Consider the following 27,222-nt stretch of genomic DNA (forward strand, 5'->3'; position numbering starts at 1 on the left):
ATTGTGTCAGCTATATCAGACCTGGTGTACAGGTCTGTGTCAGCTATATCAGACAGTGACCTGGTGTACAGGTCCACATATTGTGTCAGCTATATCAGACAGTGACCTGGTGTACAGGTCCACATATCGTGTCAGCTATATCAGACAGTGACCTGGTGTACAGGTCCACATATTGTGTCAGCTATATCAGACAGTGACCTGGTGTACAGGTCCACATATTGTGTCAGCTATACCAGACAGTGACCTGGTGTACAGGTCCACATATTGTGTCAGCTATATCCATTATATTGTGTCAGACAGTGACCTGGTGTACAGGTCCACATATCGTGTCAGCTATATCAGACAGTGACCTGGTGTACAGGTCCACATATTGTGGCTATATCAGACAGTGACCTGGTATACAGGTCACATATTGTGTCAGCTATATCAGACAGTATCAGACACAGTGACCTGGTGTACAGGTCCACATATTGTGTCAGCTATACAGCTATATCAGACAGTGACCTGGTGTACACTGATTTCATGTACAGATCTCCATACAGGGGTGGTCCTGTCTATAAGACAGTGATCTGATATTCAGGTCTTACAACATTTGAGGCAAAAATGGTTTTAATGCAGTTCCTTTTGTAATAGACCCTTGCTTTCTTGTCACCCAATATACGAACATGAACGAAATATCAATATCTTTAGGCTTCAGGCAACTGCCTGCTTTGTTTCTAAAACAGCAAAGATTCTAGCAAATTTAATTGACAAAAATCATTCAAAGCAGAAAAAGCTCAGTGCACTGCAAAATATCTAAAGGATGCAAAATTTCCACAAGAAATCCATTACCGCGTTCCGCTAGCAGCAGCTGGGGATTCAGTTTCATGCTGGCGGGGAGGAAAGAGTGAGGGCCGTGTGTGAAGCAAGTTCAAAATCATTAAAATAACACAAAACCACAAAACACAGGTTACTGCAAACATGACGACTGCTATGTTTTATGTCCCTCTTGATGTCAAGGTACAAACTCATAGTTATTCAAAGATATAGAATTAAAAAGAACGTGTGCACGAACTGAAAAGACAGCAGCCTTTTGATATGTCATCTTAACGCCAGACCAATGTTATTTCTTGTTTTACAGATTTGTGTCCTCAGAAAACCTAAAAGCAGGAGGGAAAAAAACAAATAAAATCACTAATATTCCTTCTATATACTCAAAGTATTTTACTTTTGGCAATTTACTAAAGTATTTGGGGCAAACAACAATCTAAAAAATTGTTGTAAGTTTTCATTTTGGCCAATAAAAACATTAGGATACTATTTTTGGGCGGGAAAATTAATAAAAAAATTCTTATCCCCTTGACACACACACCGCATGCACACACAATCACACACATGCAAAGACAGATACAAATCAACACACACACCAACAGACAGAAACACTAGAAACACACACAAACACACACACACACACACACACACACACACACACACACACACACACACACACACACACACACACACACACACACACACACACACACACACATATCTCTCTACATCAATGCAATAATCTTGAAGCAAATCTGACCTCAAATTCAATAATGAAAGTATTTCCTTGTCATCGTAGGCCCATCAAAACCTTGGACTGACTATTTACTATCACACTGGCCTCAAACCCATCTCGGGTGGTGGGGTAGCCTAGTGGTTAAAGCGTTGGCTCATCACACCGAAGACCCGGGTTCGATTCCCCACATGGGCACAATGTGTGAAGCCCATTTCTGGTGTCCCTCACCGTGATATTGCTGGAATATTGCTAAAAGTGGCATAAAACTAAACTCAGTCAGTCAGTCAGTCAAACCCATCTCATTTATTGCAGACATAGGCAAGGCTTCTCCTCTTGCATATCCCCTCCATCCAAATGATTGCATGTAAGTACCTGGGTGGGGGCCGACTCCCACGGCGATTCTACATCTTCATCCCATTGACATTAGCTTCTGTTGGACCTAACCACCATATTGATCAAGGGATTATTGGCAAAGTCTATGCAATTACACTAATACGCAAGTCTCATTACAACTGATATACATGAATTCTGATAAAACAGTGCAATACAGATATTGCAACATGGACCACTGCCAAGCTGAGATCAATGGTCTAAATGTCAAAGTCATCATCATCTCTTACAGCATTTTCGACAGAGCAAATTATCATCGAATAAAGACATATGATTATCGGCCAGTTTGTCCTGTCTGTACAAGGCGTGCATTAATGTTGAAAATAAATATCCTGATGTCTGCGATCATGTCATGATAAATGGTCATGATCTCATTTCATGAAGCTTTACAAATTTTACAAATCATTACAAAAACGTTTTTTTCTAATCATCATACCTATTACAATAACAACACTGTGATGACCAACACGATAAACAGGTCTAGTCCAGTCAGTTCTCGATGACTCTCAAGCAGGCGACAATTGCCTTGCCAGGAATCTTACATTACCACTAATCAGCTGATAATCAGCTGATCATGATCCCGAGGACACTCAGTGATATACAACCTCCAAGAACATCCTTGACACACCCACAGACTTCATTCCCAAATATAACAATACCAAGGTACATTCTTTCCACAAATCAAATATTCCATTCAATGCCAATTTTGGGTTCCATAATTAAATGTGTTTTCTCGTCTACAGAGATTGTTCCATTACTCATTACTCTGTGACAAAAAGAACTGGAAATAAAAAACATGAAATATAGGTGGTACTTCTACAAATATATGCTACTGATATCACAAACCCATTATGGCAGTCATCTAATAAATCTCCTAGTTCTGCCTGAAGATATATATTGCACAATGCACAATGAGTCAATGTGTAAGTGACTATGGTTTCATGTTGCTTTTAGAAATATCATGGAGGCAGACACCAGAAATGGTCTTCATACATTGTACTCACGACGGGAATGAAACCCAGGTCTTTGGTAAGATGAGCAAACTTAGTATAAAAATTAAGACTGCAGCTGAAGTTATGGAGAAACTTAAAATGTCAGTAAAATGGAAACATCTTTCTGTAACATCCCAAGGTGTGACAGCATCAACAACATCTGTTATACCCTAAGATGTGACAGCATCAACAACATCTGTTATACCCCAAGGTGTGACAGTGTCAACATCTGTTATACCCCAAGGTGTGACAGTGTCAACAACATCTGTTATACCCCAAGGTGGGACAGTGTCAACATCTGTTATACCCCAAGGTGTGACAGTGTCAACATCTGTTATACCCCAAGGTGTGACAGTGTCAACATCTGTTATACCCCAAGGTGTGACAGTGTCAACAACATCTGTTATACCCCAAGGTGGGACAGTGTCAACATCTGTTATACCCCAAGGTGGGACAGTGTCAACATCTGTTATACCCCAAGGTGTGACAGTGTCAACATCTGTTATACCCCAAGGTGTGACAGTGTCAACAACATCTGTTATACCCCAAGGTGTGACAGTGTCAACATCTGTTATACCCCAAGGTGGGACAGTATCAACATCTGTTATACCCCAAGGTGTGACAGTGTCAACATCTGTTATACCCCAAGGTGTGACAGTGTCAACATCTGTTATTCCCCAAGGTGGGACAGTGTCAACATCTGTTATACCCCAAGGTGTGACAGTATCAACATCTGTTATACCCCAAGGTGTGACAGTGTCATCATCTGTTATACCCCAAGGTGTGACAGTTTCAACATCTGTTATCCATCTGGTGTCCTTATACACTCATACATTACCATTTATCACAAAGACAACCTTGTTACAGGAATAAGAAGTGCTGATTAAACATTGAAGCTGTATCTCTCTCTCTCTACACAAATATACACAAAGAGTGGGATGGTACATCTGAACCTTGACTAACTACTCCCTTCTGTCATAATGAACTTAAAATATATAGAAATCTTAACATTTATTGATCTTAGGAACCTCTTAATTGAACACAATCCCAAGCTCTTAAACATATATACTGTGCGGTCATGTTTGTGAAGGTTGTATAGATTATACTCTGTTCAAGAGTTCATGACATGGCGATGTCTAAACTGGTTCTTCCTGTGGTAATCCCCTGACAATAGGCCATATAGAGGCAACAGCAATGGATGCTATGCTGGATGTTAGGACATTTTACAGGGGCTTCAATCACTTCTGGTGATAAATAAATGAGTTCTTAAGTGTGTAAAAAGAGTTTTCACCGACTGTTGAAAAGTCTAAAACTGCTTATAAAAAGTGTAGCTATTTGTATAGGTTTGTTTAACATATCCATTTAGAGGAAGAATGTTGTAAAAACATACACTCCAATGATGAAAGAATAAACATTTAGTCTTGAAGTAATTTGCAAAATTACATAGTGTACACAGTGTTCTAAGAGTTATCTTCCCTTGTGTGATGATTTTGATTGTATCCCTGTTGAATGAGACTAGCAGTTTTTCTGCTCCCTGCCTCCGATTTTCTTACAGCATCCAATTAATTAAGAGCTGTTTTGTCAGATCATCTACTTACTTTACCAATACCACATTGTCAGATACTCCTGGGACAGCATCTGTCCATCATCTTGGACAGGTAACTTATGCAGCTCTATTTTACACCATGCTCTGTTACAATGTATGGGAGTTAACAAATATGCGAATAAATTTCATGTGACCTCAAGTTACTTCATTACCTTACCATGCAATTTATTGTTTTTTGTTTAATGTTTATAAAACATAACATGTCCACCGGTGTACTGTTTCCTGATTGGTTGGTAATAAAGTGGGCGGGGCTTGTGATGTATATTACCATGTCGCATGATGGCACATTGTGTTGGTGTCCAAATGTTTTGTATTAATGATCTGCAGTTTGAGAAGCCATTATTGTCAGCTTATCTCATTTATAACAATAAAAGTCAATCTCAAACTTTGCCTGTAGCATAAAGGTTTTGGTTTGTTGTTGTTTAACGCCGCACTCAGCAGTATTCCAGCTATATGGTGGTGGTCTGTAAATAACCGAGTCTGGACCAGACAGTCCAGTGATCAACAACATGAGCATCGATCTACGCAATTCGGATACAATGACATGTGTCAACCAAATCAGCAAGCCTGACTACCCCATCCTGTTAGTCGCCTCTTACAACAAGCATGGGTTGTTGAAGATCTATTCTAATCGGATCTTCACATGTAAAGGTTTAAACATTATAATATGGTGTGCATAAAGAACAATGTCCTATCAAAACTTGCCTATGTCATTCAAATGCCTCCAGCAACATCACATATTGGTCTTCAGTGTTACAAGAAGGCAGATTCTACCCTGAGTGATACTGGTATATTGTTGGAAACCGACTAAACAGTTTAGCTCACCTTACAAACTTTCCTATAGCATTCCTCCAGACCCATGACATTCTCCCGTGATACTGCAGACTGGATCACGTGATCAGGCAGCACAAACATGTGATCACTGTCATGAGGCCATCCAGTGAGATTCTCTGATCGTGTCACTCCACTGTTTGCAATGTGTGTGTAACTCCGAGAATTTGTCCTTGCAAATAGAAACAGACACAGTTTTGTAAGTCTATTTCATTTATTAATTGGTTGCAAATGTTAACAGCTGCTTCTATTTTTTGGAACAGGAAGAATAATTAAACACTAAAACATTTTGGTCATTAACCAAGAAACGACCTCCATGGTGTAGTGGTTAGAGCGTCCGCCCGGAGAGTGGAAGGTGGTGGGTTTGATCACCAACCGCGTCATACCAAAACACATTAAAATATGGTACTTGTTAGTCCCTGCCTGGCGCTCAGCATTAATGGGTACAACAAGGACTAGTCGGCGCAGAGTCAGTATAATGTGTCTGAGTGGGGTATTCATGCTTAACTGTGGCGTGGTATTTCAGTGAGCTGCTAGCACTATAAAACCAGCTTAAGTCTGGGCCAGTACAAGCAGCCACATATACACGTGCATGCACGTCATATGAGAGAAATATTCTTAAGTGTGACGTTAATCCCATTTCACCGCACCTCACCATTAACCAAGAGCATCTATATGGAGGTTTCTAATACTCATTATAGATCATTCATAGACCTGGAATCTGATAATGCAGAGTACTTTACGACCATTCTGTCAGGTTAATATATCTTTGACCCTTCCATTAAATTATTTTGTTTTGAACCATGTACAAAAGACACATTGCTTATTATGGCTGTCCAATCTGATGAGATGGGAATAGTGATGACACTTTTGAAACACTGCTTTGGTGGTAATTTGGTGATATTTATAAGAGGACTGAGATATAATGCAAAATTGGTGATGGATAATCGATGGTCTGATTCACGTCTTTGCCCTACACTTACACAAACACTAGCATGTACACATAGCGGCATTGATAGCTCTAAGATTCGAACCACAGACCTTCTGACGTGAAGTTTGATGCCATATCCACATGACCAAAGAGGTTAACAAGGCAAGGATATCAACTGAGGGATGACCCAACACCCTGCTACGTACTCCCCCGTCAACAGAGGGCATGTACTGGCCTCCTTGGGTACACATAATTTGATCAAATTTGATATGAGCATGCTAAAAAGTTCTGTGTAATGTGCTAGACCTACTTGATGAGTTCCTCTACATTGCTTGGGTTCAGTCTCTTGGCCGGCCCCCACTTACGGGCTGACGACATCTGTTCCCGAGACTGGTGCATGGGTCGCTCGGACATGTTCACCTTTCTCTGTAATAAGCAAACCAAGCTCAAGGACTGATACAGACTGATGTATGGAATGTTGCAGTAGATGGGTAGCTATCTCCCTCAGGCTGGCTGTATGTACTCAGATATGGACAACTGCTTATATTATTTTAGGGTAGTATTTGTAGTGTACAGACTTCTTTTCTGAGTTATCTCCCTTGGGTTGTCTGTACATATGAACTGCTGCTTATATCATTTGAGGGTGGTATTTGTACTATATAGAAGGATTTCCTCTCACAGTTATCTCCCTTAGGTTGTTTGTACATACTGACATATGAACTGTTGCTTATACTCTTTGTGGATAGTAGCTTCTTCTCACAGTTATCTCCCTTAGGTTGGCTGCATGTACTGACATACAGACCTTTGTATATATCATTTGAGGGTAGTATTTGTAGTGTAGAGACTTCTTCTCAGAGTTATCTCCCTTAGGTTGTCTGTACCTACTGACATACAACTGATGCTTATATTATTTGACGGTAGTATTTCTAGTGTAGTGATTTTCTAGCAGTGACAGTTATCCCCCTTAGGTTGGCTGCACGTACTGACATACAGACTTTTGCTTTTATCATTTGAGGGTAGTATTTGCAGTGTAGACACCTCTTCTCACAGTTATCTCCCTTAGGTTGGCTGCACATACTGACAAACAGACTGTGGCTTATATTATTTGTGGGTATTATTTGTAGTGTCATGACCTGTTTACACATTTATCTCCCTTGGCTGATTGTTTTGATTGTTATCTCGATCTACCCATTTGGTGATGTCTTGAATCTGACTGTAGAACAAGTCATTGTGATGGAGTACACGCCACATGTAAGGCCTTTCTAAACTTACGTGAACCTTGCCTTCCCTCAACTTACCCGGAGAGGTTGTCCACTGAAACCACGTTTCTCTTCCTTTAGACGCAGGATCTCCACCATTTTCTGAAATATATGTCCAGATATTTGAAATATATCACGGCCACATTTTAATACACATACTGTAATTCTGACATATGTAGAGAGTTATATATAGAGTGTTAGTAGACACATTACCCAGGAACATCTGATGGAAGATCACAGAAATCTAATCATGACTACAATAACCTAAGTCTTATTGATGTAATTCATTTAAATATCATGCAGGAAGAAAAGCAAAGATATGAAAACATTTATGATTAATTGACTAGTTCTTATGATCATGTGAACATATAAACATATCAAATATGTTTTTCGTAAATGAAATTTATCTATTTTATTATGATAAAAAGCAGAGTTACATGGTAACATGAAAGAGCACTTACTGATAGAGAATGTAGACACATAAATCATATACTTTTATAAACTTGTCTAATGATGCCACACAAATCAGACTGTGTCAGTACAAAGTTAAACACAGAACAAAGTGCTGATATTCTTCCATAGAAACATGTATTGCACTTCAACAAATATATCTAAAATTCAGATCATCCAAAGTCAACACATTTAAAATCAACTATGATTGATATGGAAGGTTACTGGAAGAGTTTACACTGTAACAGTGGTTTTCTAGTAACGCAATCCCCCTAAATCTACCTACTCTAGCAGTGGGTGGTATCTTGGCAACCCTGAGCCTTGTGTCACACTCATACTGGTTACAGTCAACAGGGCACCTGCACACCCTGCATACCTTCAAGCTGATTTAAATGTTGATCAATAGGACAAATTTGTTGAACATGCACATTGATTGGACAATCAATGACCACCACACAAATAAAAACCTAGGATCAATCACTCAGGATACAGGTTCACTCTGACAGGTTCACTCATTCTGCCTCTTTGATAACTCACTCACTCACTCACTCAGTATACATGTTCGTTCCCACTGGTTCACTTATTCACTCTGCATCTTTGATCACTCACAGGCGGTGGGGTAGCCTTGTGGTTAAAGCGTTTGCCTGCCACACCGAAGACCTGGGTTCGATTCCTCACATGGGCACAATGTGTGAAGCCCATTTCTGGTGTTCACTGCCGTGATATCGCTGGAATATTGCTAAACTCACTCACTCACTCAACTTCTGGTTATCTCACTCCACAAGGATGTACTGAATTAGCCTTACTCACTCATTTTGGTTCATAACAAACCTCAACTCAGTCACATCTTGTTAGTGTGATCCTCATCCATCTGAGCAGAGACCACATACTCTATCTGATTTGACATATACATTCAGGTTATTTTCTTTAAACTTAAGGACCCTTGAAGATCCGGGTTAGGATTGATCTTCAGTAACACATGCTTGTCGTAAAAGGCAACTAACAGGATCGGGTGGTCAGGCTCACTGACTTTTTTTTTTATAATTGATAATTTTTATTTCCTGCTTCCCCAGAAAAGGCAATAGAGCCAGGGAACTCTAAGGTCCTTTGCAAGAAAAATTCATTGACAACAGGAAAAACAGGATTTTTTTTCTAACAAAGCACAAAACAACAACACCAGACACCACAACACATTCACTCACCAGTCACACTTACAAGCTTCAAATATTTACAGTAAGTTTAGTTCAAGTTCATTCAGCCTATATTTTTCATTAGGGAACAAGAAGAAAGAATTCAGAATCACAGGCTCACTGACTTGGTTGACACACGTCATCATATCCCAAATGCGTAGATCGATGCTCATGTCGTTGATCACTGGATTCAGACTCGATTATTTACAGACCACCACCATATAGCTGGAATATTGCTGAGTGCAGCCTAAAACTAAATTCATTCACTCACTAAAACTAAAGCTGTGTTATCTGGACCTGTCATTCATTCCAACCTGCCTGTACCGGACCACCATGATCACGTGACAGTACTGAATCTTGTGTCGGCCATACAGGGAGATGTGCAACAGACTGTGAACAGACACAGCATGGCCTGTCAGCACTCATTACAGTTCCATGTGTGATACTGTCACAGATTAACACCAACTGATTGAGACCCTGCTGTCTGCAAGATTTGACAGAGTTCTATCACAGATACTATGGCACAAAAAAATAACTTGATCCATACCTCTTGGCCAGTCCATCCCTCAAGTATGTCCATCCTTCATCTCATCCATCCCCTAAACCCTTCCATAATCTCAACTCTGTCCAACCCCTAAACCCTTCCATCCATCTCAACTCCAGGCTTAAGTCAATGGACTCAATTCTTGCACCCATTCATACACCACCACCCTCTCTCTTTCCTCTCCTCCTTTTCTTCTCTCTTTCCCTACCAATTCCACTCCACCCAACTCCAAACACCCCCACCCACCCACCCAAAAAAGAAAAAAGAGAGAGTCAAACCATCGTCTACAGGTGACAGTGATCACATGTTTGTGCTGCCTGATCACGTGATCCGGTCTGCAGTATCACGGGAGAACGTCATGGGTCTGGAGGAATGCTATAGGAAAGTTTGTAAGGTGAGCTTCATGCGCACCGTATTATCATGTTTATAGTGCTGGTTGTAAGAGGCGACTAACAGGATGGGGTAGTCAGGCTTGCTGACTTGGTTGACACATGTCATCGTATCCCAATTGCGTAGATCAATGCTCATGCTGTTGATCACTCAGTTGTCTGGTACAGACTTGATTATATACACACCGCCACCATATAGCAGGAATATTGCTGAGTGCAGCGTTAAACAGCAAAAACTCAACGCATTCACACAACCCCAGGCTTTAGCCAATGGATCAAGAATTGAAGGGGCCATTACACTTATGGTTGGGATGGCAATATTGTCAAATATACATCATCCCATACCCCTCAGTCCAACATTAACTCCTACCTCCCCATACCCCACACCTCACAACTCAGTCCACGATTCTTCTCCTACCTCCCCATACCCCACACCTCACAACTCAGTCCACGATTCTTCTCCTACCTCCCCATACCCCACACCTCACAACTCAGTCCACGATTCTTCTCCTACCTCCCCATACCCCACACCTCACAACTCAGTCCACGATTCTTCTCCTACCTCCCCATACCCCACACCTCACAACTCACAATTCTCAGTCCCCCATTCTTCTCCTCTCTCTACCTCCCCATACCCCACACCTCACAACTCAGTCCACGATTCTTCTCCTACCTCCCCTTTCCCTATACCCCACAACTCAGTCCACGATTCTTCTCCTACCTCCCCATACCCCACACCTCACAACTCAGTCCCCGATTCTCCTACCCACACATAGCCAGCATACTGATAACACTGATCATTTCCCCCTCAATCTCCAACCTGTTCCACCCACCCAGAGCTACTTGTGTTCACTTATCAGGGTGTATATGGTTACACCACTCCCACAGAGAAAGCCCCATCAAAACACAGGTCTTTGTCGCTGCTTTGATCCTTTGTTTAATGTTTGAAGTGTTTTATCTCAGATCCCATACTTTGTTTATGATAATATGTTTCTCTCACACAATTGTTATTAACTTGTAATTACTCTAAGCCAAAGTATATACTTATCACTTCAACTGCAGAGCAAAAAGAATGTATATACACTTGAAAATTAGACTTGACAAAAAAATTACAAACCTTATCAGATAGTTACTTGGCAGGAGACACTTATTGTTTGATGGACATTCTAGAAGTAGGCGAGTCAATAATGAAGCATACAACTATATGGACTATGGATAACATCTTGTCTATTGCACAGAGTGATGTTTCAATGTAAATTCCTACACCGTTATCAAGTTCAAATCTTTTAGCTTGATAAGAATCTACACCAAAACGTATGCAATAAACAAGAAGTTGTTATCCATAAAGTTGTATGTTTCATCAGACAATTTAATCAATGATAACAATGTTCACAAATCAACTTCAAATCTGACACAATGGCTGGCTGGCTGAGTATGGTTTTACGTCGTTTTTAGCAATATTCCAGCAATATCACGGTGGGGGACACCAGAAATGGGCTTCACAAGTTGTACCCATGTGGGGGAATCGAACCCGGGCCTTCGACGTGACGAGCGAACGCTTTAACCACTAGGTTACCCCACCGCCCCCTGACACAATGGAGTTGATTGGGAGTTAAACATTGGCCATGATTCCAGACTAAATACTGGTCACTCGATACATTACTTGCAACATTTACATGTAGAAGGGAAATTAACACCTGACAGCGAAGCTTGTAATTTATATTTTAACAAGGTTCCTTGTACAGATAAAACATACAAGTGTACAGTGGGAATAACTAGAAGCACCCATAAAATCTCTATGACGTCAATGAGTAAGGAAATCATACAGAATCTCCCTATAACTATAAGTGTGTCAGTTAGCTTTGGAAACTGCTGCTTTTATTAATGAGATCGCAAAAGTTAAATATTTTCCTCTTTACTTTTATGCAGTGATTTTAATGATAAGCATATGTCAAAACCTGTCCTGAATATGTGCTTGAAATGTTTCTGAAAACCTAACCATGTACAAAAAAGGCACTGTGAAAGATCTTTAAAGCAATGGGGCTCCTGCTATCCTGGGCAGGAGTCCCTATATGTAACAGGGATTTCTGTAATGAAAAGATAATTAAAAAAAAAAAGTAACATCCCATATTCTGAGATTTAGACAAGTACCTTCATTAATAGACCTGCAGATCCTTCATCACGGTCTACTAGCCTCAAAACTTCAGAAAGCAAACACGAATGAATTTTCACACCACAAATATCTTAGCGATCATAAAGCAACAACTTGAAGTTATAAGGTGATTATTATAATTACTCCCAACTTTATTGTCCAGACTTTTAATTAATGTGGTCTCACATATGTTTACATGTCACCAGGGGTGGAAATAACTTTAAAATTGCTAGTGTACTCCGGTACAGTGGCACATGTAAAATCACTTGCCCTGATAATTTTTCCACTATACTGGCCATTTTCTTGTTGATTTTTTAAATAAACAACATAATTAACATTGGAAAGCCAACTGGACACCGGTACAGTGTGATATACAAATTTGCTTGCCCGACAGAAAAAAACACTGGACTCGGACGACGGGCAATGGGTTATTTCCACCCCTGGTCACCTCAGTCAATACATGATGCCTGTCTTCAGTTATCTCACTACTGCAAGGTAGGTAACCCTTATTCCAGTGACCCATCCTAAACACTGTTAACAGACTGATTAACTGATGTACCTGTCAGGTGTCTTAAAAAGCTGTTTAAAAACATCTCATATATAGAGCTGACTACAACATAAACATGTATAGATTGTATGCATGAATCCTTGGCTATACGGGTACCAAATATATGCATGCTATATACTGTTCTATTGTCTGATGCAATCAGTCTGTCTTGAAGGCCACAATAGGAGCTGTCGAGATGGACGCTCTGATAGTATCGCATGTCCCACCCTTGTCAAACCTCACCTTATCTCTACTGTAGTGAATACGGAATAAACAATGTTCCAGTCAATACTAGCAAACATTCATAGACCACTGAAATCTTACCAAAATCATAATATCTATATGTACAATAGTCATTGTCTACTTTTCCAGGATGGCTAGCTACTGCCATTTGTTTTTGCCTTGAGGCTGAATAAGAGCTGCATATGTCAATCTAATTTCTGCCCAGCAGGCTTTGTTTTCAGAAAAACAAAAATGGCCCCCTGACAGCCATGTTGGATTTCCAGCTTGTAAAACTCCTCTCACTCATACACCCTTGCAGATATTTAGCCGAATTCTTTCAAAAGTTTAAGAATAAAAGTTGCTTAAATATGAGTGAGTGAGTGAGTTTGTTGCATTTTATGCCGCCTTCAACAATATTTCAGCTATATCATGGAGGGAGACACCAGAAACGGGTTTTACACTTTGAACCCATGTGGGGAATCAAACCTGGGCCTTCAGTGTGATGAGTGAACACTTTAACGACTGGGCTACCCCTCCTGCCCTGTTTAAATATGAAGAGTTTAAGTACATTGCTGGCACTGAAGGACAACAAAAACATCATCCTATAAGTTACACTGTTATTTGGCTTCCGTTAACCCAACACCACTAAATTACAATACACCTCTGTAAACCTATGCCTTCATGAATATCAGAGTATGACATCTGTATTATTAATACATGTGAAGTGATGTTTGGTGCTTCTCACTAGCAACAACAACAACACCGGGCTATCTGTTGCCTATCACAGGGAACTAGATCCTTTATGATCTGATGATCCCTGGCAGGTACAACAGCTTCTATGCGCCCAGTTGATATTCTTGTAACATACCGTATATTACCGTCTATAAGCCGACCCCCAAACTTGACCCTTAAAATCAGTGTCAAAATGGTATGTTTCATGCATAAGCCGACCCCCCGCGATGGGGTCCTAATCACGGCAAACACAGACCACTGACAACTGGCAGTTACCAATAATTATGGCTTTGGTCCATATTATTAAAAAAAAATTCACAATCATATTGCATCTACTCACGCATCGAAATGAAGTGTAGTTGTCAGAAAATGGATAATATATTTTGTTTCGCTAAATATCATACATATTGTAGTTAGACGATAACATGTCAACAAACTGGCCTGCTTAGTACCGCCTTGTTTTCCATGGACTGCTAGTTTACAGTAGCATCAGTAAAAATGTGTCATAATGACTAATATGTAATAATATGTTGAAATAATGAAAACGTACAGGTTAATATGTATTTTATTCATCATTCACAACATAAACGCTGTAATCGTGGCAAACATCATGGCAGATGTACCGGTAACCTGTGGCATGGTCCTGGCAGGGCACTGGCGAGCTAAAAAATATTCCGTGAAGTTGTATCTCATAGATAAGACGACCCCCTTCTACAGACATATTTTTGGTCCTCAAAATTCGGCTTATAGACAGTAATATACGGTAGGCTAATAGCAAGCATATCAAGCACTCAGTTGTGTGGGTATAGCTATGTAAACACTACAAATATATAATACCATGCGGAAATATGCCAAATAACATTTTTGGCTTGACGTTACAACATTGATGAGGTAGAATGAATGAGAATGATTGAAGGTTATTTTATAAAGACATCTTCATTGTAAAGTTTATAAAAACTTTTGTTTGTTAAAATCCCTTTACACATGCACAGGCTTATGTGTACTGGCCGCCTTGTGAAGTTGGCATGCCTGAAACTGATCATCCTGGGTTTGAATCCAGGTTCAACCCTATCATGTTTCTGGGTTTGTCTGCACCATGCCCATGATTTTAGGAAATGTCTAAAACTTTCATCATTTCAAGTTTACGTTGCACATTACATAACCTGACATGCTGTGATATAAATGGAATTCTTTTCAAAACTCTAATAAAGCTACTAATAAATACAGATGTCCAACCATCTGAGTAATTACATATTTATAAACATAATCATAAAATTATTCATACTCATGAAAACTTAGAGATAATATTAAAAATATATTGCTTGAGCAGTTAGGGTAAAGAAACTAAGTGTTTTGAATCAATGATTATTGTATGATAGTTTTCAGAAAATTGTGGATTAACAATCACTGCCCTCTTTTAAATAACTAAGATCAGATAAAAAAATACTGTATTCTGAAATTGACTAATTTACCCTTAACTGTTTTGTACAACACCTGTAATTATGAAACACCTGTACTTAAATAATGCTCAAGAGTCTAAACATGCAATTCTCTCACACAGGTACTGATGGATCTACATGTACTTAACATCGGCACAAAGTTTCAGTCCCGGCAGAAATGCATCGCTATTATCATTTAGAAACTTCTGTAAACATCGGCATCTGTCTATTCAGGATATCGGCATTGTTTTCAGTCCCAACGAACAAGTTGTTATGAAAAACGTGAATCTGTAAAACCAGCACATAGGAAAGACGGCGTAAATCCTTTCTGATGTAACTAGGTCCAAATGATGTAACAACAATTCGCTGTGACTCGAGAGATTATTCAGAAACGGGGAAGTGTTAATCAGTATCTTGTTAATCAGTAGGTGAGTGGGTACGCAACACTTACCCAGAGTAATTAGTACATGTAGTGGGTAGTTTGACTGTATAAACAAGCAAGTGTTTACATTTTGTTGATTCGCGGGTATTGACTCCTAGATTATTCAGAAACCGGAAGTGTCACTCCGTTTCTTGTTAATTAGTGATTGGCACACGTGGTCACTTACATAGAGGCATAATCGCTTGATATGCATGTATCGCTCGAAAAGCTCTGAACATCAACAATATCACTGTACTCTTGCCGAAAGTATTTTCACATTTGTAAGTAGCGATTTTTATTGGATAAAGATTGGTTTCTAGACCACGCTTTTTCACTACACTAATCTCTGCTTATAAGGTCGTGTGATTGGTCAAAATCAGACACGTTGACCTAAGCAACCAATCATATTATGGAAATGGATACCGCCCTCATTAAAGCGGAAGCTTTTAGATTAAGACGAAAGTTTTTGGGTAAAATAATGCTATTCTGAACATATTAAGAAAGACATCGCTACCTATCGTGTGAATTATGGAGCGTATTGGACATATCGCTAGGTTATGGCCTATGACCAAAAATGCTTCAAGCCATATATTTTTTCACATTAAGCATCGTGTGAAAGCCGAGATGTAACTTGTCAGTGACTTGACTTACATTGCATGATCGCACAAAAAGTATGGAAATAGTAATTTTATATATGCGTTTGACAACTTTTATGAATGTTGTTGTTGATTTCAATTTATTTAATGATTTCCTCGATGTTTGGTGAAACATCGCTATTACTTTGCTCTTTGACAATGCTATTGTAGACCCGCTGCCAAAGCGCATAAACAAGAATCGTTGTTTGCAATAACATTGCGAAAAAATAGTTTATAATTTTAATTCTGCCGATAATATATGATCAGTTGAAATTTAATAAAACCGCACTCTGTCAAAACCGGCATTTTTACTTGGTCCCGACTGATGCCGGTATTGACAGAGTACACTGTATATGGTATTCTCATGTACTACTCAAAAAATGTTAAGGAAAGACCACCTTATTCTTCAGCGACATGACAGATTAACTTCTGTCGTATGAAGAAATCACTATCTCTGTATACATGTACACACTATCTCTGTATACATGTACACACTATCTCTAACATGTGCGGATACACAAACACAAAAAACATGCATGAACAAAACATCTATATGCAGACACACATGCTTCCAAGACTGATCTAGCAAATACAATAATATATTATTGTGCTGTGGAATATAATAGGGTACATGCTTATGGACACAGATAGTTACACACAGGTTTATATCAACAAATATAAACAATATATACATGTGTTGTACACATGCTTATGGATACAGATAAGTTACACACAGGTTTATGTCAACAAATATATACAATATATACATGTGTTGTACAGATGTTGAATATTATGTATATCATCATGCATGCAATATAAATATTTGTTCATATTGCCCTTAGTGTCATATTTCTTGTGTATAGTGCTCACTTGAGAATAATGCCCATGTCCTATTATTGAGTACAAGTGTATGGGAAAATTTGTATATTTGGGGCAAGCATAAACAACATCAACTATCAGGTGAACAAAAAGAAGATAACAAGTCTGATATTAGTAATAAAATATTACTAGATATGAAGATTTTCACTTTTAATTGTATTTCCTGTTCTGCTAGGTCTGTCATTATGTGCAGGCATTACGATTACTGTTTTTAATGACCTCATAAATTAGGTTGTATATATAAACCTCAATTACCAGGTAAGTCAAATAATGTTCCAAGGTAAATGTTGTGAGTCAGTGACATTTGCCAGCAAGTTCACACAATTTTGCCAAACAATTTTAAATGTAATTTTAAAAACAATTAATGAAATTGATCACAACCCAACACTTTTCACTATAGATCATGAAATCACAGGAGTACTTTGCTTAATACAGTATGCTATTTCCAGGATTACATCCCCATTGTAAGGGCTTTGCATTGATAGGAAATAACAGAAACTCTTTGTATGCATGTCTTACCAACATATCCTTCCACACAGCTTATGGAGAAAAATGTGTGATTCATACACAAGAAAATATGCAAAGTAAAACATGCATATTTTATAAAGACCTCTGCATTTCCAAAGAGGGCTTATAATATATGAATCTTTAAGATGTAACCATTGACTGAAAGGGTATGGAAGTCTGTGTGTAGATAGTATTTGTAACATGATTATAGGATACTGTAACTGTGAATCTAGGATCCTGTGATAACTAAATCTAGGGCCTTGTAACAACTGGAATATAAGACGCTGTAACAAGTGAATCTAGAACATAGTGACCTATGAATCTAGGACATCATAACCTGAGTATCTAGGGTCTTATAGCAAGTGAATCTAGGAGATTGTAACAAGTAAATCTAGGTGACTGTAACAAGGTGAAATCTAGGACACTGTAACAAGTGAATCTAGGACATTGTGATCTGTGAAACTAGGACAATGTAACAAGTGAATCTAGGACACTGTGACAAGTGAATCTAGGACATTCTGATCTGTGACACTAGGTCAATGTAAACAGTGAATCTAGCAGACAAACACCTGAGCATCTAGGAGTTTTTAGAAAGTGAATCGGGGACACTCTAGCAAGTGAATCTGTTACACTGTAACAAGTGATTCTAGGACACTGTAACCTGTGATTCAAGGACACTGTAACCTGAGTTTCTAGGGTATTTTATCAAGCGAATCTGGGACACTGTAACATGTGAATCTAGGACAATTTAACCTGAATATGTAGGACACTGTAACCTGTGAGTCAAGGACACCGCAACCTGTTAAACTACTACAATGTAACCTGTGAGTCTAGGACACTGTAACCTGTGATCCAAGGACACTGTAACCTGTGAGTCAAGGACACTGTAACTTGTGAGTCTAGGACAGTGTAACCTGTGAGCCAAGGACACTGTAAACTGTGAGTCTAAGACAATGTAACTTGTGAGTCTGTGACAGTGTAAACTGTGAGTCTAAGACACTGTAACCTGTGAGTCTAGGACACTGTAACCTGTGAGTCAAGGACAATGTAAACTGTGAATCTAATCGACTATAACCTGAGTATCTAGAGTCTTCTAGCAAATAAATCCAGGACACTGCAACCTGTGAATCTAGGACAATGTAAGTAACCTGTAGAACCTAGAACCCATGAATCTATCTAGGACACTGTAAACTTTGTCCTAGGAATACCTGTACCTGAGAACCTAGAACACTATGCACATAACCTGTGAATCTAGGACAATGTAACAAGTGTCCTAGGATACCCAGACCTGAGAACCTAGAACACTATACACATAACCTGTGCATTTAAGATGACATGAACACTGAATGTTGTGCTATGTTGATAACTGTGAGGAGACTGTTGAATACAATAATCATACAATGATATACATTGATACAAGTGATGTTAGTGTTAGTGAGAGCAAGCATCACTCTGTGCATACCTTCTTCTCGTACTCCAGTTGGGACTACAGCAGAAGACAAACAGTCACTATACTCAGTATCCAGTACTCAGTATCCAGTACTCAGTATTAGTCACACATAGAAACCCATAAAAACATTCTCTGAATCATAAGAAATCTCTGCTATATATGAGTCTATTATATGATTCTGACTATATTAGTGATGATGCTAGGTGTTACATAAAGGTGAACAATCTGCTGCCATGATACTATCAATAGTCAAAAGATCTATGAAAATATCTACTTTCAGTCAACATTTACTTTTCAACTTTTCTTACCTTGAATATCAACTCATTTTCTTTATTAACAATCATCATAAAATGTTTCATGGTAATTTTCAGATGTTCTTATAATATTTCATAGTATCTGTATCCAAAGGTAGCACTTTCTTCTACTACAACAATCCAGTTAGTACTCTAGACACATCTGTGTTACAATGTTGCAATCCACTAGATGTTAGCTATAGAATATACACAGTTATACACCATACACTGCCGTCAGTTGGGACACAACACTTACATATCTCCTGTCCTCTGTTGTGGTCCGGATCCTTGACGACAAGCCACGCCCTCTGGCCAGTGGGGGGACAGGACCCTGGGACTGAGGGGGCTTGATGTTGCCTTCCTAAACATTAATACAAAATGAGGATATTTTAGTCAATCATTATCTATTTTGCATCACATCACACTAATATTTTGAAGTAGTGTCAAGAGTGTGGTACAAAAGATACTAAAAGTAAATAATACCGTGACGGTACAATGATCCATTGTAATATTTTTCCAATATTGATTGTGCATTTTCTATATGCTGATAAGTCAAATAAAGTCATCAGACATCACAGTGCTTCACTGTTGAGAAACTTAAGTCATACCCTGCTCAAGGCATCACAAATTTATTAATTAGTCAACTGGACAATAGGTTGCCTTCAGTGAAGTTTCTTTGTAGGGGTGACATCCAAAATATCTCTTCATGCATTATCTCTCTAAAAATGTTTGTATATAGAATAACCAATGAGCTATGACGATATACAATTATCTGTCCTGGGAGAATGAAATCTCCAGGCAGTCATATTGTATTGACTGTAACTCCCCAGAAACTCATTTCACAACATTCTTGTCATTTTTATTCCATCCAGATGTTTCTTATCCCTTAATTATTTCTCTCTATCAAATGCAGGTTACATTTCAACCCAACTACATGTGTCTATAACATGGAAACATTAATAACTGGGAATGGAAGAAATAACTAAACTATAGGCCCCATTGCAATGATCAATGCTCATGATGTCAATCACTTGATTGTCAGGTCCTGAGAGCAAGTACTGTTTGATGGGGGCTCATTGAAGGTGTAGGGGATTCCTCTCAGATGACATGTATACTTGACCATAAGACGATCAGACAAAATCTGAATGGACACAAATGGACAAATGCTAGGCCACATTGTGCATGTGCATTGGTGATTTTTAACATCAAAAGGTGTTACTCTACCTTGGCCACTAGCAGCCCAGATCTCAGACCAGAGCATGTTTGGTACATTATGGGTCAGAATACCCTAGAGAGATCCAACAATACAAAATCTTCGATGTATTGGAACAAGCCTTCCATCAGAAATGGAATGCGATACCTCAAAATCAAATTTTTGCATTTAGATTTGTCTTTTAATTATTCCTTGAGGGTTAATTTATCCAGACAGAAAGTTCAAATGAGGTTTGGATAAGTTTCTCTTGCTATGTTACTGGTAACATTGATACTATGATTAATATCGGGTGTTGCAATACTTTTTTCCATGTGTATAGCAGATAGTGAACATCAGATCTAAAAGTCTTGAACAATCAGATGTCATCATTGGCTGGAACATGCAAGCGAAGTTTCAACTTTTCTGATTTATATGTATTTTCAAAGGAGAGTTGTTTTCAGTCCAAGAAATGTATTTTGAGAGAAATTAAGATTATGGTCGCCCTCAAGGTCCACTAGTGGATTATAGTGAAAATTCTTTGGTTTGGGAACCCCCCTAAACTCTGTCATTAGCATTTTCTAACATGACCTCCTCACAGATACAACATTTATTATTTAAATAAAAAAATATCAATAAACAACAAATTGAATAAATATTGATGATACATTCATTTGCATCCCCTTCCCCTGTTTTGTACCTGCTGTTGACTTACCAGCCCCAGATAGATCCCGGTCATGTTGCGGTGTTGGTGACGGCCAGGCATACTGGCAGTCACGTGGGGCATGTTCTTCGTGACTGGTATTCCAGACCGGCGGTGCGAGGGGCTAGCGTGCATCGTGGTATTCAGCAGCTGGTATCCATCATACACTGGGAAACACGGGCCTCAGAATATCTCTCTGCTCTGGACCAGGAAGATAATGATTATTAGTTTGAGCATTATTGACTTCACATTCCTGTTACATTCCTTAACTGAATTGGAAAAATGATTTGACTTGCTTTCAGCTGTAATATTGCTGAATTCAGCAGAATTAAAACAACAAATGATTAATGTCTGTGACATGAACATACTATGTAGGTTTGTGTTACTGTGTGTTTGGGGAAGGAGGGTGGGGGTGGTATGAGTGGGGTGGGGGTATGGGTGGTGTTGGGGTATTGGTGGTGTTGGGGGTATGGGTGGTGTGGGTGGTGTTTGGGGTATTGGTGGTGTTTGGGGTATTGGTGGTGTTGAGGGTATGGGTGGTGTGGGTGGGGTTTTAGGGAATGGGAGGTGTTGGGGGTATGGCATTCTCTTCCCACAGAGGTTACTCCTGTCATATCTTCCTACGTAACCTCTGTTCTAATACGGCCCTTTCATGGTGTGAGCGTTCAAGACTCGTGATTGGAGGCAATCAGATTTAGTTGTGCAATCAGCGACGTTGTTTCAAAAGTGACTCATTCGCAAGGCCTCGGTAATTTCCGTATGCTTCGAGAAAACTAAACCTATTCCCCTGCGCGATGCGCAAACGTTTCTTCTAGACAGAACTCAGTCATGTTATGGCAGATCAGTGGCGTCTCCATCGCCCCCGTTGACAACAGACAAGCTAGCCATTAAACGTCTTGTGTGTAACATCAACACAAGTCCCCGGCAGATGGGGGATATTTGTGGCCCCACATTTGCTTGTGTTAGTCAAGTTGAATCTAAGTCGATGTAACACATGTTCTGATTGGATAGAAAGAAGGGAGATAATTCGTGTTGCGATCTTTTGCCGTTAGGGCATTTTACGAGAACCGGGAAATATGGCCGTATTAGAACAGAGGTTACGTAGGAAGATATGACAAGAGTAACCTCTGTGGGAAGAGAATGGGGGTATGGGGGCAACCATCTATATTGAAGACATATTGTATTTGAGCATCAAACCATGGTTATAAACAGAAATTGTCCTATGTACCTGAAAGTTCTACCTTGGCCTTGTACACAGTGACATGGGCCAGCACGCTTACAGTACAATGAAGCAAGGGGGTAACAACATGTACTGGGCTCATTGATATCTAGTTTATCAATAGCTTTATGTTGCTCAAATAAGTTATTACCCTTGCTCAGCCATAAAATTGCTATAAACACAGCTCTATGTGGTCTAAAAATAAACAGATATAACTAATTGTTCTTAATTGCTTCAGCTACAACACACCGATCAGCATTAACCAGATTGTGTTGTGAAAAGCAAAAACGAAGCATTTAAAGCATAACAGAAATAAATAAGATAGAACAATTCATTTTCTTACTTTACAAACATATTTAGTAAATATACCTAAAAGAAATAGAGAAAAAACGAAAATTGTTGTATTCAAAAATGGAGGCAAATTGTCAAAAAAGGAAAACTGGTTATATAAAGGTATGCAGCTGGAGTGTATTGGCTTTTATAAATATTTGGGACTATATTTCACCAGTGGCCTGTCATGGACGAGGCATGTAAAATATGCAGCGTTACAGGGACAAAAAGCATTAATTGGAATTATGAAACAGTTGAGTATACTTGGTAATATTAACTACTCTTCATTCTTTAAAATATTTGATGCCAAAGTCAGTCCAATTTTATCATATGGGGCCGAAATTTGGGGAATAACAAAATTTGACGAAATTGAAAAAATCCATTTATATGCATACAAAAAGTTCCTCGGAGTTAAAATTAACACTATTAACGCAGTGATTTATGGTGAATGCGGTAGGTACCCAATGCACATTCTTACAAACATTAAAGTTATTAAGTACTGGCTAAAACTGCTGATTATGCCTTCAAATCGCTTACCCAAGAAGTGTTATAATATGATGTTGTTATATGATAAAGGTGGACAAAAGAACTGGGCAACTAATGTAAAAAACTTTTTATATTCTATTGGTTTTGGAATTACATGGAATACACAATATGTCGAATCACCTACGTTATTCATACAATCCTTAACGACAAGATTAAAAGATATGTATATTCAAATATGGAGTGAAAGGATATCCTTATCAAATAAATGCATGTATTATCCATTGTTTAAAAATGCCATAGTTCTTGAGTCATATCTATCCTGTGTTAATGTTAAAAAGTTTAGAATAGCACTGGCACGATTCAGATGCTCTTCTCATGATTTGTTGATTGAAAGAGGCAGATATATAAATGTAAAAAGAGAAAATAGAATATGTACACTTTGTAATTTAAACGAAATAGAAGATGAATTACATTTTCTCCTAATATGTCCATTTTATGACCGGTTGCGAACAAAATATATTAAAAGATATTACTATGTCCATCCAAATGTGATAAAATTCTCCTCATTGTTAAGTAGTAAAAATCCAGTTCTTCTACAAAATATTTCAATGTTCATTTACTATGCTATGATTACCCGATCTAAATTCCTCTCAAATGTAACATAACTTTATGTACTATAGGCCTGTGGCCTTCTCAGTGCAAATAAAGATTATTATACCTAAAAGAAAGCACTAGAATAAACCTGTTCAGGATTGGTTAGATGATACGTTCCGAGAAATAAGTCAATGTCCTATACACAAAGATGATCAAATGAGTATGCCAATCAAATGATGTTTTTAATTAATCTACAGTGGAAACCGCCTAAGTAAAGACCGCTTAACTAAACAGACCGGATAAGTAAACACTATTGTTTGGTCCCGGCAAATTTCTTCATTAATTATCACTATTAGTGTCCGGTTAACTAAACTCGGATAAGTAAACAATACCGCTTAACTAAACGTCTTCTCACGGTCCCTGGAAGTAAATTACTTAACAAAAGAGACTGGATAACTAAATTAGCGATCACCACATAATCCGACATGAGGGGCAGTCGTGTCAGTCTCCAGTCAAACAAACATCCTACTTACACCTCGCTGGTGTCATGCAGTTGACAATACGCTGACAACTGGAGGCCAGCCCTGATAAGTTGTTCATTGTTACATATAACATATACATGCATATGGTTGTCATTTGCCAGTTTTTATAAGTTTGGATAAGTAAAATACCTGATAAGTAAATAATTTTGGCGGGTCCCTTGAAATTTTACTTATCAGGTTTCCACTGTATTTCTGAATTTGGGGGCATTGGTAGCATAAGGTTGTCAGTAAAACAAAGAAAGAAATTGGTATTGCCGACATATTTATTCCTCTTATTTCTGATATACAACAACATGCATTTAATTGGAGTGTCCTGAAAAATGATTTACACATGGAATATACATAAGGAAATATAAGGAAACTTTTTTTCTTAATCCTTATTATAGCCTTACATGTTAGGAATCTTTCCGTTTAGGTATATTTCAGGCATATAGCTGAAATATTGATGGGTGAGGCGTTAAGCAACAAACCAAACCAGCTAATTATGTACAAACCAGCATTATCATAAATAATGGTAAAACTTGTCGACAAAATAATTTTTATTATATAAAGGTGACAGTCATAAACACATAATATGTCTAGTAAGGCCTTAGCTACAGAGCTTAAAATAATCCACTTTCATGTCGGTCTTTACCTGGGGCTTATGGTGCATGGTCTGTTGAGCAGGTCCAGTTTAGGTCTAAGTATTATTGGTTAAATGAGAGGTGCCCAGGGCTTAATAAGGTTTTAAAATGGGGCACATAAAGCCAGTCACAATATAAATTAACCATCATCACAAACTGACAAAAGGTTGAAAGGATATCTTAACATATGTGGGAGAGGATACAATACCGAAATGCAACTCTTCACCAACCCCTCCTACATCTTGCACTGTCTTTGCTCCAGAAAGACTGAGACTTTGCCTTTGTGTACACATGTAATCATTAGCATCTACAGTTGCGTGAGAGAGTGACTTTAGTTTTACGCCACTTTTAGCAATCTTGCACTGTCTTTGCTCCAGAAAGACTGAGGCTTTGCCTTTGTGTACACATGTAATCATTAGCATCTACATTGTAATCATTAGCATCTTGCAGTTGCTCCAGAAAGACTGAGAGACAGTAATCATTAGATCTTTAGTTTTACGCCACTTTTTTGCAATCTTTAGTTTTACGCCACTTTTAGCAATCTTGCACTGTCTTTGCTCCAGAAAGACTGAGGCTTTGCCTTTGTGTACACATGTAATCATTAGCATCTACAGTTGAGTGAGAGAGTGACTTTAGTTTTACGCCACATTTAGCAATATTACAGCAATATCTCGACAGGGGACATGAAAAATGGGCTTATGGGCCTCACACATTGAACCCATGTGGGGAATCGAACCCGAGTATTCGACATGACTAGCGAACGGTTTACCCCCCCACCACTGATCTATGGTTGATAACAGACATTATACCATTAAAGTTACAGTGAGTACATATGTTTTTATTACGTCTTTAGCCATATTCCAGCAACATAACAGTACTAGAAATAGGCTTCATACATTGCAACCATGTGGGAAATGGAACCTGGACTTAAAGACAAACATGTTTGAATGACTTCAGTTAAACGTGCTAAGACTGTCATATAGACAGAGGCCCAGATTAGCTGCGTATCCGGGTAAAATACGCATATAAAATTTCCAATTACGCATTGAAAAATAATTGTTGCGTACCAATTACGCATTTAAAATGTTAGATACGCAAAAAGTTTAAAACAAATGCGTACGGAATATATGTATAAAAATCGCTTGCGTAATGAAAAAGACATCGATTGCTATCAAGTTGTACTGTTAGTATAGGACAAGTGTTGTACTGTCAGTATAGGATGAGTGATTTTTTATGAAATTATTTCCATTATATTTAAGTTGGTTTTGATTAGGTATGACATAAGGCAGAACATACCTGCTTAGTAAACTTACTCAATGACATAATACTTAGGTGAGTAAAATGACTGAAATACGCACATATTTGAAAGCAGTGGGTAACGGAAAATGAAATACCCACTCAACATTCATAATACCCACTCCAAAAAAATACAGTGGGTACAGTACCCACATGAGCTAAATCTTATCTGGAGCTCTGTATAGACATGATTATCCAAAGCATATATATACAGTATTCCTTTAATGCATAAATGGAACAAAATTAAACTAATAACATTCTAAATTCAGAAATTAATTCCTTTAACTTTTCTTATTTCGATTTTTTTAAACGAAATATATCTCTTAAAAAGTTTAACTATTTCAAAAGACTTCTATCAGTTCATTTATATGTTGGTCTAATTAATTTTCTTTATCTTGGGATATCAACACACCCATAAAAAGTTCATAGTGTGACCTTTAACTCATATACCAGCCATACAAGTAGGTGTTTTAGGCAGTAACTTCTCTAACAGTAAATTGCAAATATATTTTCGCGGTTGATAACACGAAAATAGAGTCAAGACAGATTGAGTGATCGCCCCATACTTTACGCAGGCAGATTAAGACAGGTATATTTCACCTACCATGGCATAGAGAGCCATATGACACAATCTAACGGTAAAACACCCGTCCCGCGGGCCTGACAGTTGTAGACATGCATAAATGTCGCTATCTATGAAATGTTCTGTGTTTCAGTTTCAAACAAGACTCATTTGTTTTACCTGATCAAGGTTGGGAAATGTGCCATATATCCCAACGTCTCTCATCCAATGTTTACACTCAGCTCGCGGCCATGCTGAATTCGCGAGAACACC

General features: G+C 38.5%; 1 protein-coding gene across 3 annotated transcripts in view; it reads right to left on the bottom strand.

Annotated features, from left to right (window-relative positions):
- Positions 1-27,222, bottom strand: part of LOC124261514 — a 173,023-nt gene extending 145,801 nt beyond the window's left edge. For all 3 annotated transcript variants that reach the window (XM_046695833.1, XM_046695831.1, XM_046695834.1), the window contains exons 1-6: positions 27,130-27,222; positions 21,310-21,498; positions 19,662-19,766; positions 7,595-7,657; positions 6,607-6,722; positions 5,360-5,537 (exon numbers count right to left, since the gene is read on the bottom strand). In XM_046695833.1, the coding sequence (XP_046551789.1) occupies positions 5,360-5,537; positions 6,607-6,722; positions 7,595-7,657; positions 19,662-19,766; positions 21,310-21,432 (585 nt within the window). In that variant the 5' untranslated portion in view covers positions 21,433-21,498; positions 27,130-27,222. The remainder of the gene's footprint in view (positions 1-5,359; positions 5,538-6,606; positions 6,723-7,594; positions 7,658-19,661; positions 19,767-21,309; positions 21,499-27,129) is intronic.

The sequence above is a fragment of the Haliotis rubra genome, unplaced genomic scaffold (genome assembly GCF_003918875.1).
Source record: "Haliotis rubra isolate DU_JTF1 unplaced genomic scaffold, ASM391887v1 Scf80, whole genome shotgun sequence".
NCBI classification, from domain to species: Eukaryota; Metazoa; Mollusca; class Gastropoda; order Lepetellida; family Haliotidae; genus Haliotis; species Haliotis rubra.